Source organism: Megascapheus bottae, chromosome 22 (assembly GCF_031878675.1).
Source record: "Megascapheus bottae isolate mThoBot1 chromosome 22, mThoBot2.hap1, whole genome shotgun sequence".
NCBI lineage: Eukaryota > Metazoa > Chordata > Mammalia > Rodentia > Geomyidae > Megascapheus > Megascapheus bottae.
In genome coordinates this window covers 27,988,041-28,003,778 of record NC_143530.1, presented here as the reverse complement: position 1 = coordinate 28,003,778, position 15,738 = coordinate 27,988,041, and the positions used below count along the sequence as shown (strand labels likewise).

Below are 15,738 nucleotides of genomic sequence, written 5' to 3'. Positions count from 1 at the left end.
ACATACCCTATGGCCATGGAAGCATCTGCATTTTTTTTTCCAGAGAAAAGGGAAGTTTGAATTTTAGCTACCACATAGTAAGGGGTAGGGAGAAAGGTTTGAATCTTTTTTATTTGAAGGACTAGTAAATGTTGAGAAAAACTAGTCCTCCATGAACATGGCTCAGGATGATTCAACCCTCCACACTCAGCACAGGGGTTCACCACAGCAGCCTGCCTCTTGGGATGGGAACTCAACCACTAGGCACTTCTGTTGTCACCATCCTGACTAGAGAGAGGCCATGAGCAGGACACTCAGAGATGGGGCAGATTTAGTACTGGGCAAATACTGCATTCTTGTTTTGTTTTTGTTATGTTGTTATTTTTTTCTTACAATAAATCCGCTCCTTTGCTTTTTAGTCTGCCAGAAACCATTAGTAATGGGTAAAGAAAACTGATGGAACAACTTCAATCAGCTCACAATTGGACTAGTTTGAAACTAGCTAAGAGCAAAATTCTTTTAAAGATAAAAAAAAAAATAAAAAGACTTCTCAGAGCTGGGCACAGTGGCTCATGCCTAACTACTCAGGAGGCTGAGATCTGAGGGTTAAGGTTCAAAGCCAGCCAGGCACAAAAGGACTTGAAACTCTTATCTCCAATTAACCTCCAGAAAATGGGAAGTGGGGCTAGGCTCAAGGGTAGGGCTGTAGCCTGGAGCTGAAGAGCTCAAGGACAGCCCCCAGGCTGAGTTCAAGCTCCATGACCCACAAAAATAAATAAATAAATAAAAAGACTTCTCAGATGTGGTGGCATACTCGTATAACCTCATGTACTCAAAAGAGGAGATGGGATGATTGGTTATGAATCAAGGAAAACCTGAGAGAAAGTTATTGAGACTCTATCTCAAAACAAACAAATAAAAAAAGCCAGGAGTGGTGGTTTATTCCTGTAATCTCAACTACTTGAAAGGTAAAAGCAGGAAGACTGTATATGAAAGCACAAACTCCTGTTTGGGGGGGCGGGGAAACAACTAAAAGCAAAAGGTCTGAGGCATGGTTCAAATAGTAGAAAGTCTAGCTAAGCAAGCACCAAGCATAGAGTTCAAGCACAGAGTCCAGTACCACCAGAAACAAAAGGCAAAAACAAACAACAACAAAAGAAGTGGTTGTCAAAGGCCTATCACAAACTCTGACTCATATTCTCCATGGAGGAAGAGAACTGGTTTCACAAGGGAGAATAGGGTTGTGGCCCAGAGGGCTTGCTACTACCAGGAAGACCCAGGTATACAAAGATGGCAAAGGGCAGGAGAAAGAGCCTCTTCAGGCACATGACTGGACTTACCCTTGACCAAGTGCAATGCAAATATTTGCTCCCATAAATATTTACAACCATAAAGCAGCTGGAGCCAGTCTTCCTTGACAAGGATTCCCATCATTCCACGCACAGAAAACTTATCATAGGAACTTCTGGGGCAACTTGAAAGACATTATCAGCACAGCAGTGATACTTGACAGTCTCATTGACCTAAATAGGTTCCCAAATTCTAGGCAGCATATATAAATACAAACAATAAAATAACACAAAGGACAGGATTTCAGAAGAACATAGCTGAATAAAAGTATGTAGCACAGACTCGGTGAGGGGGAGCATTCTCTACAGCACCTGGAAATTATCTAACCATTTAATTGAGTATTAAACCTATTACTATCCTGTGAGAAAGCAAGTAACATTTCACCCAGAGCATACTCCAATTTCTCTGGGTCTACTAAGAAGCTAAGACAAGGCTTGGCTTCTAACTTTGCAAAGAAATTGGTAATTTAGTCCCCTGTGAAAATTCTGGTGACTCTTAGATTATGAAGAAAATCCAATCCATCCAATTATTTAGTCTGTGTTGGCTTAGGGAAGGTTATTAGAATAAAAGCATCTGAGGGAGGGTTTTTTTTTTCAATAAGTATTCATTATTGTATTAATTTGTGCACACGAATTTAGGAAGTCCGCTTGCCAGGCAAAAGAGAGAGTTCATTATTTCACTCTGGGGAAAAAGAGTGGAGAAGAATTTAGAAGTGATAAGGGAGAGGGTGGAGACTTAATGAATAGAACTTAAAAAAAAATCTACACTAAGATAATATGGATTGGTGGTAAGTGATTGATTGCCTATCATGTGCAAGGCGTTTGGGTTAGATTTCCAAATATCCACATATGAAGATATTTTTGTACCACAAAACTTATTACATTCAATACCAAATCAAAAAATTTTCTCATGAGTTTCATTTTCTTTCTTTTTATTTTTGCCAGTCCTGGGGCTTGAATTCAGGGCCTGAGCATTCTCCTTGGGCTTTCTCAAGGCTAGAGCTCCACCACTTGAACCATAGCACCATTTCTGGCTTTTACTATGTATGTGATACCAAGGACTCAAACGTGGGTCTTCATGCATGCTAGGCAAGCACTCTACCACTAAGCCAAACTCTCAGCCCAATGTTATGAGTTTCTTTATTTTTTACATTTTTCATTTTTAGAAATGAGTGTCTTATTATGTTGTTCATGCTGGTCTTGTGCTCAAGTGATCCTCCTGCCTCAGCTTCCTGAGTAGCTAGAAATACAAACATGAACAACCCAAATTCCAGGCTTCTTTTGAAGAAAGACACACCTAAAATAAAGCTGTCTTTCCTTTCTTCTGAAGGAAGAGGGAGTTGACACAACTGGTCCCTGCTGATATTGAGAGTTAACGAAACTTTTTTTACTCTTTCATAGGACATAGGACTATTCCTGTAGGTTCAAATAGGGAAAGGTGATTTTTTTTTAAAAACTTCTTTTTTTTTTTTAAAGTTGGACTTTGTTTCTTGTATACTTCTTGCATAGCAAAGGCAGTAGGTGTTATCATGTGCAGAATTGTATTGGTTGATCTGGGTATCTCGCAACCTTTTTTTTTTTTTTTTTGCAGGAGATGACCTTTCCAATCTTTCCTATCTTAGTTTCTCCTGGGAAGCTAAGATAACAGGTGTTACCACCATATCTGATAATTACTTCTTTTTCTTGATCTGGGTCCCTGTTTGGTCAATCAAATGTTGTATTGGGTATGTATGTGTATCCAAAGATAAAGACCAAATTAAGCTGCTGATGCAGCCCAAATTTGTTTGATGACTTCACTGTTGCACACTGGTCCCAGAGCAGGCAAGCATTGCTGCTGTGGCCCAGCATAAGCCCAGCCTGACCTGTTCTCTCCTACCCTTGCCAAGGTACACTGCTGCCATGGACAGACTCTTTGGGACAATGCCAAGAACCCCTGTTTTATGTCCTAATTATACAACCACTTATCCCTTTGGCAACTTGAAGAAAACAAAAGTTTAAAGGGTAGAATATTTAACCATGATGTACCTTAGAACAAAATCCAAAGCAGAAAACACAAAATAGCCACCTTAGGCAGCCTTGCAGATAAAGCAAAAATCTTTGAGAAGTCAGCAACATTCTAGAAAAGAGTCCACCCTTGTGGCAAGGCACACAAGAAATCAAGGCAGCAAAAATCACTATTTTCCTGCTTACATGACCAAACACCTGCAAGATGATCTTTAAAAAAAAAATGACACCCAGTCTTTCTCTGAGAAAAGACAGGCCTTCTTAGAAGAAGCCTTTAGTAAGACAAAACAGTTTTGGATGAGGGGTCAGGGGGAGGGGAAGGAAACTTGGGATCATTAGAAAATTGTCTTTCAAATATTCAACAATCAAAAGCTTAAAGCTTTTCTTTAGGGTTAAGAGCTACTCACTACTGTGATTAGGCTTATCAATAATTTCCTCCAAGTCACACAACTTTCTGAGTGTTACCTAATGCATATACTACTGGCTAGCTAGACATTCATAGCCACTCTGGCCCATTGATTGGAAGTATCTCTTAACTTCTCATCACCAGGATCTGTAAACTCCAGAGATCACAACAGACTCAGAGATGTGGGCCACTTCAGTGAACACAAGTTATCTTTCACATCATTTTGATTTATTCTAATTGTGCTCAACCACTGGTTGATACTTGGACATTTTCATTATAATAGAACTTGTCATGATGTCTCAGTAACAGTCCCAATGTAAGTAAACACGACTGATTTATTCATTTATATTTATGCTGGTACTAGGGCTTGAACTCAGGACCTCATGTTTGTAAAGTCTGTTTGCTTGGCTGGCACTCTACCACTTAAGCCACACCTCTACCCAAGCTTATTGTCAGTTAATTGGAGATAGAATCTCACAGAATGGATGACTGGTTGATACTTGGACATTTTCATTATAATAGAACTTGTCATGATGTCTCAGTAACAGTCCCATTGTAAGTAAATACGACTGATTTATTCATTTATATTTATGCTGGTACTAGGGCTTGAACTCAGGACCTCATGTTTGTAAAGTGTTTGCTTGGCTGGCACTCTACCACTTGAGCCACATCTCTACCCAAGCTTATTGCCAGTTAATTGGAGACAGAATCTCAAAGCCCGGGCTGGCTTTGAAAATCTAGGTTTCAGCTTACTGAGCAGGTGTGAGCTACTTGCATTGAGCATCATGACTTTGTGTGTGTGTGTGTGTGTGTCCTGAGGTTTGAACTCAGGGCCTGAGTACCATCCCTTTTGCTCAAGGCTAGCTCTCTACCACTTGTAGTCATAGCACCACTTCCCATCCTGGTGGCTAATTAAAGATAAGAGTATCACAGACTTTCCTGCCCAGGCTAGCTTTGTACCATGATCCTCAGATTTCAGCCTCTTGAGTAGCTAGGATGACAGGCATGAGCTACCAGCTCCTGGATCAAGACCATTTTTAATACCTTGTTCTACTGTAGAAAAAATATTAAAGCTGTTTGCAGAAATACAAATACAAACGACACCATAACAGGTAGAAAAATAGGACAAAGATGAAATTAAAGTCAGGGCATTAGGATAAAACTAGGAGGAAGGTCCAGAAATGTAGCTCCGTGGTCGTGCATTGCTTATCTATCAAGGCCCTGGGTTTGTTCTCTAGTATTAGCAGGGAGGGGATCAGGCATTAAGCTATTATGATAGAATTTAAAGCCTGGTTATCAGACCTACACACAGATCATAAGCAGTTAGAAAGTCTAGCCCCCTATCTACTTTTGTAAATAAGGTTTTACTGGAATATAGCCAGTAAACTTATAAATTACATATGGCAGTATCCACATTATAACAGCAGTATTGATTGAATAGTTTTGACATAGAGAGACGATATAACCCACAAAGCCTAAAATATTTACTACCTACCATTTTGCATAAAAATAGTATACAGACATCCAGGTTATGAGATTTTTTTTTCTGCCTAGGGTATAAAAACAAAGTAATTTCCTAGGATAAATATAACTCTTTGTATAGTTCGGAAGTAGAAGGTAACTTTCTACTATAAAGAGTTCTCTATACACTCTAGTAAAAGAATACCCATGTAGAATCATTTGTATTGCTATACAAGTTTCACAGGACCAACAGCATGATGATGTCACAACACAAGACAATGAACAATTCCATGTAAGGCTGATACAATGCAGTTCAGATATAATATCTACTCGGTCTGACTTAATTCAAGGATAATCTCTAGACATGGTAAATGCCACCCATCTGTGCTAGCCTTGCCATCCTCCTTCCTTGGCTAATAGACCCAGGTTCTTTCTTCTGCTGAGCCTTAAGTGTCTTTAGAAGTCTCCTGCTCTGGCAGATTTGGCTAATTATTAGCATTTGGCATGCAAAATTAAACCAATATTCTATCTTCTTGGAAGATAGCACAGAGATTCTATTTTGTCCAAATGCAGAGCAGACCCCTTCAATGGCAGTCAAAGTGGAAAGACTGGATTGCCATCATCTTGTGATAACCTGGGCTTGCCAAAGATGGCTTCCTGGAGAAAAGATCTCAGCAGAGAATCTGAGACCAGTGACTGGTGTCTCCTCAGTAAATTGCTGGAAGTCTTGCAGACCAGGGAGTAGATAAATACAGGAGCCAGGCACAGAGAAACCACAGGCCTCTAGCCTAGAAGTATTCAAGCCCAAGGCCCAAAGAAACAAAACTCTCAAACACCATCACCTTACTTACCAACTTATCATAAATTTGTCTTGCAAGAATTCTCCAAGTGACAATGGCTCTAAAATAAGCACAAACTAAGAAAGAAGACCCATAAGAAACTACAATTCAGCTAATACAGAAAAGGATGAAAAAAAATTACCTATGGATTTAAAGTGACTTTTTTCTATGTCTATTCCTTTATTATGGCTAAAATACTTTATTATGAATTGATTGTATTTCTAGTGAATGAAGTTATTATTCCCAACTGATCTTTCCACATGGAGACTGGAAAAGCATAGAACTGATAAGCAAAAATATGCATGTTTTGGGTGTGTGGTTTTCTTCTAGAAAATTAGCTACATCTACATGAAACATAACCACATTTGATAGTGGAGATAACACAGGCAACAAATAGAACAGATCAACAGTAGAAAAAGTTTTCAAACTTTTCTTAAAGAGAAAAACTATCAAATCTTGCTATTAATTTATCTAGTACTAATGCTAAGGGTTCTTTTTCTTTTTTTCCTTGTCAGTCGTGGGGCTTAAACTCTGAGCCTGGGCATTGTCCTTGAGCTTTTCAGCTAGGGCTACCATCCTACCCCTTGAGCTACTTCTGGTTTTCTAGTGGTTAATTAGAGAAAAGAGTCTCATAGACTTCAGTGCCTGGGCTGGCTTTGAACCTCGATCCTCAGATCTCAGCCCCCTGAGTAGCTAGGATCACAGGCATAAGTCCCTGCACCCAGCGATAAAGAGTTCTTAGACCATTTAAAATCATTTCTGGATGTGGTATTTATAGGAATTCTATGCTGCCATCAGAAAGAATGACATCATCCCACTTGTAAGGAAATGAAAAGACTTGGAAAAAAATATATTAAGTAGAATAAGCCAGATCCAAAGAAACATAGGCTCCATGGTTTCCCTCATTTGTAACAATTAGCATATGTCTAGGATTTTCCTAGCAGAGGATCACAATAGCTCAAAATACATATGGCCATATAGGATGTGGCTAAGTGAAATGAACTCCAGGATATGGAAACAAGAGGTTTCTTTGCTATTATTGTGCTTAATGTATTATGTGAAATTATTTCTTTTCTCGTTTTTTCCCCTTATGGTTTATCTCATGTTGTTATTAAATCTGACTTTGTACCTGGTATATTGTATATATGTTTTTTTTGTTTGCTTTTTGCTAGTCCTGGAGCTTGAACACAAGACTTGGGCATTGTCCTTGGACACTTTTGCTCAAGGCTAGTGCTCTGCCACTTGAGCCATAGCACCACTCCCAGCTTTTTCTGAGTATATGGTACTGAGGAATAGAACCTAGGGCTTTGTGCATGCTGCTAGGTGAGCACTCTACCACTAGGCTACATTCCCGGCCCCTATGTGCTTATTTGAAATAGGGAAGGGAAGAGGAAAAACAAGATTGGGAAGGGGTTGGGGGGTGGAGAGAAAGTAGAAGAAAAACATGGGAAGGGGTATCAATGTTTCAGAAGTAACATACCACTACCTGACAAATGTAACTGTAACCCCTCTATACATCACCCCGACAATAACATACAATTAAAATTAAATGAATAAAATCCTATCTGACACAATAGAATGTGGAAAATGTAGACTGCATGGCCTTTAGAGGAAAGGAGGAGCAGGAGGAAAAGGTGAGGAGGAGCAGCAGAGGAGGAGGAGAAGGAGGATTAGGAGAAAAGGAGGAGGAATAGTAAAGGGTCAATGAAACAGATTACACTGTAGCAGGTATTTGGTATGCTTATACCGGGAGCAAATTACTGAGATATCCAGTTAGTCACTGGATTTGGAACTACACAGAAGAATGTTAATCTAGAAAATTCCAGAGGAAAGTAAAGGCTACTCTGGGATGATTTGTCTCCAAGCCGTTATGCAAACTTCTATGTGTTTTGAGGTGCACTGAGTCCAAGCTAGAGGGGAAGGTTAAGTAAGTGCTGCACAATATCCCTCCAAAAGCCTACTTTCAAACAACCAGTATGCACAGTATCTCTTCCAAAAATCTCATAAGCGATCATACTTTTGCTGATTTTTTAATGACTAGGTATGAAGGTTTGTACTTACGTAATGCATACAAAGTGAGAATTATTCCGGCCAAGCAAAATCCTTCAAAGAACCTGAGTGTGCTGAACATGGTCACATTCACTGAGAGTGCTACAGTCAGTCCAAAGATCAGAATGAAGATGATGGAAAACAGCAGCACAGGCCGCCGGCCGACCCTGCACACAGAAAGGGAAAAAGTTAGGAAATGACATGAGGTGACATGGTGTTGCTAGATGCTGAAACCCAACACCCAGCAAACACGTCACATATGCTGAGTGAGTATGGGCTAAATGTCTTTATGCTGTCTAGGTTTACTGCACTGGATCAAGGACTACTCATGGACTACCCTTATTCTGGAGCAAAGGGAGCAGAGCTTAGAGAGAGAGAAAGAGAAAATTGAGATACAACCCCGATTGCTGAGTCTACTTGTGTGTATAAACAGGGATGGTTCAAGGCAAGAGGGACTAAATCAACAACAACTCCCCAAACACAAACCTTGACACACCTGCCATTTAATGTCTTGAGAAACTACTGACCTTTGGAACTGGCCAGAAAGTCAACACAGGCATGGAGTGAAGACTTTGCTTCCGTTCTGGGTTGTTCACTAAGCTGAGTGCCTCATCTCACGCATAGTCTATACGTCCAGGGCCAACTGGCTACATTTTGGTTCAGCCATATGATGGTAGGTAATTCTTAAGAATCACACACCAAGCTAAAACAGCCTAAACTTTCAACTAGTGTGGTCCTGATGTATGCTCAAAATGGAGTCTAAGGTAGAGGAGTGTGGACACACTGAACTCATACATCACACACAAATGGTCAGGGTGGGATCAGTGACCACTAGGGAGTGATAGTCTGGGGTGGAAGTTAGGAATGGTTCAGGGAATGGGAAAAATCACTAGCTACACATCCTCCCCCCGTGTTAACCTTCCATTTTGAGCTGACTTCACTCATTAGAAATAAAACTGTGGTAATAACTCCATCAAACACATTAATATTTAACACAACCAGCTTGGGCTAGATGGAAGTTAGCTCACAGAGAAATTAAGGCAGAGTGGATACCATTTGCCAGGGGGAAGAATACAATGAAAAAATTCCAGGCCTGGCATTGTAACACTAAGTAGGGAACTAAAGGACTTGTATCATTCTGGACATATTTATGACAAGGCACCAGTACCAAGTTAAATGCCCAGAAAAGGTAAGTCGGGAGAAACAGAAAATAGATCCATAGTTATACAGGGCTGGCAGTGAGAATGGAGAGCTTATGTTTATGAGCACATTTCTAGCACCCTAATAAGGCTAATGGAAATGATTTCAACTTTGAGTAGGTGGTGGTTTTATAATTGTACATGCACTAAAATTCAGTGCTTGATTATGCATTTAACAGGTAAATTTTATGATATGTAAATTTCTTAATGAAGCTCTTTTTTAAAGAGCACCTTGCTGAAACAAAGCATTTTAATATATATATATATAGAGAGAGAGAGAGAGATACACTTATGTTATTTAGACATGTAATATGTATGTAATATGTTTTCATTCTCTATACAGCCTGTTTCAATTTCTTGTCTTGTAGTTGGCAGTATTTCCCCCCAGAAAAGCTGGTTCTACAAGGGTAGTTTTGCACATGCTTTATTGGTCTCATCTATAGTATATTGATGAGATGGAGGATGCTGATCTTCCATAATTCATACCTTGAAATTTCCTGAACACATTTTCACACTGAAATAGAACTGTCAGGAAATGGATTGTAGTAGTCTAAGAATTGATTATATTAGGTTCTAATAAATATTTTGATTTACTGAAACAAAAAAAAAACAGCACTTTGTAAAACATAGCTTTGGCCTTACAAAGGACATGGATGTGATTTTAAAATATGGGGTAGGAACCATAGGATAACATTTCCATCACACCTTTCTAAAGTTCTAACCATCTCCATTTGTCACTTGGCTTTTGTAAAGCAAGACCAAGGCTCTGAACTCAAACTTGTGCAAGTCAATCATCTTATCCAAAGAGCTTAACCCTTACTTTTGATATGTGGTACAATTAGGAAAGGCCTTAACAGGTGATTTTTGTCCATCTCCAACTAACTTACAGGAATAAATTTAAGATATGACTCAGTTGTTCTCCTCAGATAAAAGAAAGCACACAGAAACCTAATGTCTATTTTTATCTCCCTGAGCCTACCTCAGCTGTACACTGAAGATAAGGTCTACTTTACAAAATAACTAAGACTGTTTATGAAGTGAGATGACAGATATAAACACAAAGCTTGGCACAAATAAAGTAGCTAAATGTCCAACTCTCACAGCCTTCCTGCATTTCTATATCCCTGATACCAGCCCAACAAGGTTTTTCCCATTCTGATACTTTTTTGAAAAAGTGCTTAATTTTTTTTAATCCCATGGAAACGATTCCAAATCATTCTTTCTAAAAGGGTTGAAGTAACACTTATTATTGGGGTTCATATGATCTTTGAAGTTGGAGCACCCTCATTTCAAATCCAAGTTTACACTGCTTGGGATTATGAGATCTTGAGAAGAGCCAAATTATTCCAATGAGCCTGTTAGGGACTATATAACAGGTGTGGAAACATGCAAGTGACTTAGCAGGTGTTCAACACATGCACGATATGCCTGCATTGACTGTAAAGCCATGGAACAACAGCATGAATTGGCTCCCCAGAGTGGAATCCCCTCAGAACTGACTCAGAGCAGAGACTTCTACAACTTAGGCAAAATAAAGACCCTTGAAAATGTCCCATCTAAATCCTCACAACCTGTGAATATTTTACATTTCAGAAAAAAAGAACCCTGAAGATGTCACTAAGGTTAAACAAAAAAATAGGGTGATTTCATCTGGGTAGGTGAGATGGACTTGACCTGCCGTCACTGGCTTTGAAGATAAAGGATGAGGGCCACAAGCCAAAAAACATGAGGAACTATCTCCCAGAACTCCCAGAAATGAGCCATGCTCTGCTGATACCTGGTTTTAGCCCCAGGAGACCCTTGTGGTACTTGAGAATTATACAACTGTAAGATGATTAATTTGTGTGGTCGAAGCCACTGAACATGAAGTAATTGGTGACAGTGAGTCCAGGGAACCAATACAGGATCCTGACAGGAAACAGCCATCCCTCTCCATTGCAGTGGCTGGAGGAGACTTTAATACAGGCATTATGAACACAGGAGTGGAAAACTGAGACAGAACCCACAGGGGACAGTGGCCCTGCAGTGCCTAATGGCAGGGATTGAGGAGTCAATGCTCATGACTTCAGAGGGAGAGGGGGGCATCAAGCAGAGGAGCCTGAGAGGAGGTAACTGGTCTTCTGGCCCTGAAGAGGCCTGAACACTCTCTCCCCTGAGGATCTGTAGCTGGTGCTCCCCACTGGCCAAGAGCTCCCCAAGAGCTTAAGGGCCAGGGGTTCTCTGGTGCAGATCCTTACAAATGCAGGCCATCTCACAAAAGGGCAGAGAGGGAGAAGGTAGCAGAGTCCCAGTCTGCATCTCTCCAAGGAGTCTAAACTCACACACTAACAGTGCCTAATGTAGATCTCTAGATAAAATCTAGGTTGAAAAATGCAACTTTTAAAAGGAGGCAGTACACAATTTAAATGATTATGCACACTAACGGAAATCTTAGAAAGCTTACTCTATGACTGAAGCCAGGAGTCCCAGCTGTGAGGCCTGGAGCTCCCTCAAATGGGGCTGTTTCCTTCTACTCAAGGGTCAAGGGAAGGAGTAAAAATGCAAAACAAAACATAACAGAACCAATGGGGGTGGAAATAACAAAGTCCCCAGATGAAACAGATCCAGTTAAAATGTTCAAAAAGCCAATATCCACACACAGATACTATCGTAGCTCTCTGGACACCCACACCTGCTGCTCTGACTTCCCCAGCCTTGTCCATCTATCCTCAGATGTGGACCCTCAGGAAATTAGGGCAGAATAATGGGTTCATGGTATCAGACTCCTGGCTGCTTGAGATCAAGAGATAAACTCTTTTGCCTTCTGTCCCTAAGCTTGGTGTGTGGTCAGAGAGGCCACTGGGCCTAAAGGTACAAGAAGAACCTTGAAGTAACTTAAACCCTTTTAGGATGATTCATTAATAAAAGCCTATGCTTACTTTTGTAAAAGATATATCAAGTCTGTGTGTTTCAGAAAGAAGGTGGCATGCTTATGTGAGTAGACAGAAATTCCTAATTCATTTCATTGCAGAGTTCTTGGAAGCAGTAGCTTTGAGGTCCGAGCTTATGCTCAAAACCTCTGAACCCAAACATCTGGTTAAACAAAAACCAACCCCTGATCTTCAAAAACACAAACAGAAAAAAAAATCCAAAGGAGCCCTCAGGGTAGGTCTCCAGAGGTTGCTGACAGCTTTTTTGTTTCTGCCTGCAGGAAACATTTCCATATGAAGCATTTATAAATGATGAGGCAGCAGAGTTCTGAGGACACAGGGAACCACAGTGTGTGTTAGAAGAGGAACTCCAGTGCAAAGTTATGAGAGGAAATTTCTCCAACTTTAATGTGGACTCAGAGCCCTCTGCTACTATCCCCACCATCCTGGCTCTTGTCTTAGGCTAGTCCTTAACTAAGCAGGGAACAGAGACATACAACTTGTTCTATAGCCTTCTTGGCCTTTATTACAACAGGTAACCAAGATGTACTGATACACACACACACACACACACACACACACACACACTCCTTGAAAAGAGCAGACAGGGGAATATTCACACACTTCTGTCCTTCAATAGTCCATTACACAGACAGCCTTGAATGAAAGCGCTTGGGTAACTGCTGAGAGGCAGGCTCTCTGTACTGATATCAACTCATGGCTCACCAGCTTCAAGCTGAGAGGAACTTGGGGCTGATGAAACCCCCTGCTCCAGTTTTTCAGTGATGTAACAGGAGTCACAACAGCTCCTACTTAACCAGGGTGTTATGAGGATAAAATATTTCAATGTGTGGGTCTATTTGGCACCATGCCTGGCACATGGTAATCACTAAGTGTTATGTGCTAATGATGTCACCATCATTATTATCATTAATAACTCAGCTTCCTGCCTAGTCTCTGTCCCCTAACTCCATAGCTTCATTCTGAATCACACACTTTGCCCTAGGCACCCATACCTCTTCGCCCACCCAAAGCATGTTTCTTCTTATTTCTAATCACTTCCTCACTACCCACTTATCTTGTAATATCAACCTCCTACCTGGAGCATCACAGGGCAATCCTTTGGCCCAGCCATCAACTCTCCTTAAAATGTGCATGACATTTGTAAGGTGCTACTCAGAGCTGTTTTACCCATTCAGATCAGGAGGAATGAAGGGTCCACAGCTCCTCCCCTCAGTTTTTATTTTTGCATTTCTTGAGGCAGGGTTTCCCTATGTTGCTCATACTGGCCTGAACTCCTGGGGTCCAGAAATCCTCTACCACAGATGCCCAGCCGCACAGTTTATAGCTGTATTATGCTACTGTACCTGGCTCTTCCCATTTTTTTTTTTAGATGCCTCTCATATATACATCCACTCTGTGCCCAGCTCATAGAGTCCTGTACCTAAGTCTTCAAGCATCTCTTAGACTTCAATGTCAGTAGTACTCAGGGCTTCAGGCTTCAGGCTGACAAGAGAGGGATTTAAAGTCTCACTTCTAATGGTCTGCTGAATGCATTGGCTAATTGTTTTTTTCCCTGTTTTGGTGCCAGTCCTGGGATTCGAACTCGGGACATAATTCTTTTAGCCCTGCATTCTTCAAACAGTGGCTTCTGCTTTCTGCCCCAGACCATAGCAGAGAAATGGCCCAGTCACAGTTGCTAACACTGATCACTTCTTTTAGTCATCAAAGTTGTGCCATGGCTGCCAAAGGTTCGTGCAGTGGGCACATAGGTACTCACCAGTCAGCAATGCATCCAGTTATTAGGTAGCCAAAGATTAATCCAACCAGTAAGGAGAACTTAGCGATATGGACCTTCCAGGCATTATCACACACAAGATCCCACTAGAGAGGGGCAAACAGAAAACAAATCAGAGAGACACAAACACAGAGCTAATTGTACTCAATCACAAGGGCAACACGATAACCCTGCAAGGTCATGGCTCCATCACAGCTGTGTTGCATCAGTGTTTGCCCACAAAAGGAAATGCAGTGTTTTACTCTGGAATAATTATCTAAGGGATGACTTTAACCAGGCATCTGCAGGATGCAATTTGCAGATGTAGTATTCCTTCAGTCCCAACAACTACAGGAGATCAGGAGCAAAGGAAATGCCCAGGGAGATGGGCAGCCTAACCTTGGCGACCAGCACCCCTCACCCCACAGAGCTGTGCCAACCAACCCAGGAAGGAGCTGGGCGCTAGTGGCTCAGGCCTGTAATCCCAGCTACTCAGGAGGCTGAGATATGAGGATCTCCATTCAAAGCCAGCTTAGGCAGGAAAGTCTGTAAGACCCATCTCCAATTAACCATTAGAAAACCAGAAGTGACACTGTGGTTCTAGGTAGCAGAGTGCTAGCTTTGAGCCAAAAAGCTCAGGAACAGCGTCTAGGCCCTGAGTTCAAGCCTCACAACCAAAACAAACAAACAAACAAAAAAACCAAACACCAGGAAACAAAAAGTAATGCTCACGTTCTTACATCACAATGCCCTCCACACTGTAGTCTTAAAAGTAAAGGCAAGGTTCATAATGAACGCTGAAATTTGAACGTTAACTAAACAATCTTATTTTATCCTTGTAAATGCTCTTGGATTTTCTTGTACTGCATAGTATAATTAATTGGCTACTTGGAGAGAAAGGTAATGAATGTGGAAATACAACACTCAGTCTATTTTGTAAAATTTGTTTTTTTATTTAATATGAAAACTCATTTTCTTCTTTTCCATTTACAAATGCAGGAGAGAAAGTCATGTTTGCTCTTAGGCAAACATGTATCCAAATATGGCTATAGCATTGAAATCCACCCCCAGCTTACCAGCAGGTCAGAGGAACAAATAGTCTCCACAGGTTGGTGCTATGACAATGCAGCAACCCACTCTGGGCAATATAGATGCCCTTCTGATAGGGGTAAGAAGTGAATAATGCCCCAGACAGCTGGTGCTATCAATTTCAGGTCAGTAGAAACCAATGAGGGATTGAGGGGGGAGAGGGGAGGAGAAGGAAGTTGCAACTACAGCTGGAAAGATGCCCACAATTCAGGAATTTGGGGATGCTAGAACAAGAGGCATTCTAGAAGCAGTCAGGAAAGGTGAGGATGAAGGGTGGAAGGGTAGAAGGCTCTGGCTTCTTAGATGTCTGTCTTCTCCTTCCTGCTGTCTATCTGGAGACCCAGAGTATAACGCAGAAGATCTTTGTGAGTTCAGGTTCATTTCCAAGCATCTGGATAGCCTGATGGAGCCCTTAGGGTACAGAGCTTCAGATCCCAGGGCCAGCGGTATTTGTGGAAAGCCAAGACAGAGCAAAGATGCCACCTGTCATATTCTCACTTCTGCACTTGTGACACTTGCCTTGGAGAGTCTGATTTTCTTATCTATGCCATCTGGTACCAGATGACTGAAGAATCAATAAACTCAAGAAGGAAGAAAAGAAAAAGGGATGCAAGCATGGGCTGCTCAGGCTGGAGCCAATAAAGCACAGCTAAGGGCGCTGTTGGCTATATATTCAC

General features: G+C 41.1%; 1 protein-coding gene across 2 annotated transcripts in view; it reads right to left on the bottom strand.

The window, feature by feature from the left end:
* Positions 1 to 15,738, bottom strand: part of Slc22a23 (solute carrier family 22 member 23) — a 178,893-nt gene that overhangs the window by 127,612 nt on the left and 35,543 nt on the right. For both annotated transcript variants that reach the window (XM_090356407.1, XM_090356408.1), the window contains exons 2-3: positions 13,976 to 14,079; positions 8,100 to 8,254 (exon numbers count right to left, since the gene is read on the bottom strand). In XM_090356407.1, the coding sequence (XP_090212533.1) occupies positions 8,100 to 8,254; positions 13,976 to 14,079 (259 nt within the window). The remainder of the gene's footprint in view (positions 1 to 8,099; positions 8,255 to 13,975; positions 14,080 to 15,738) is intronic.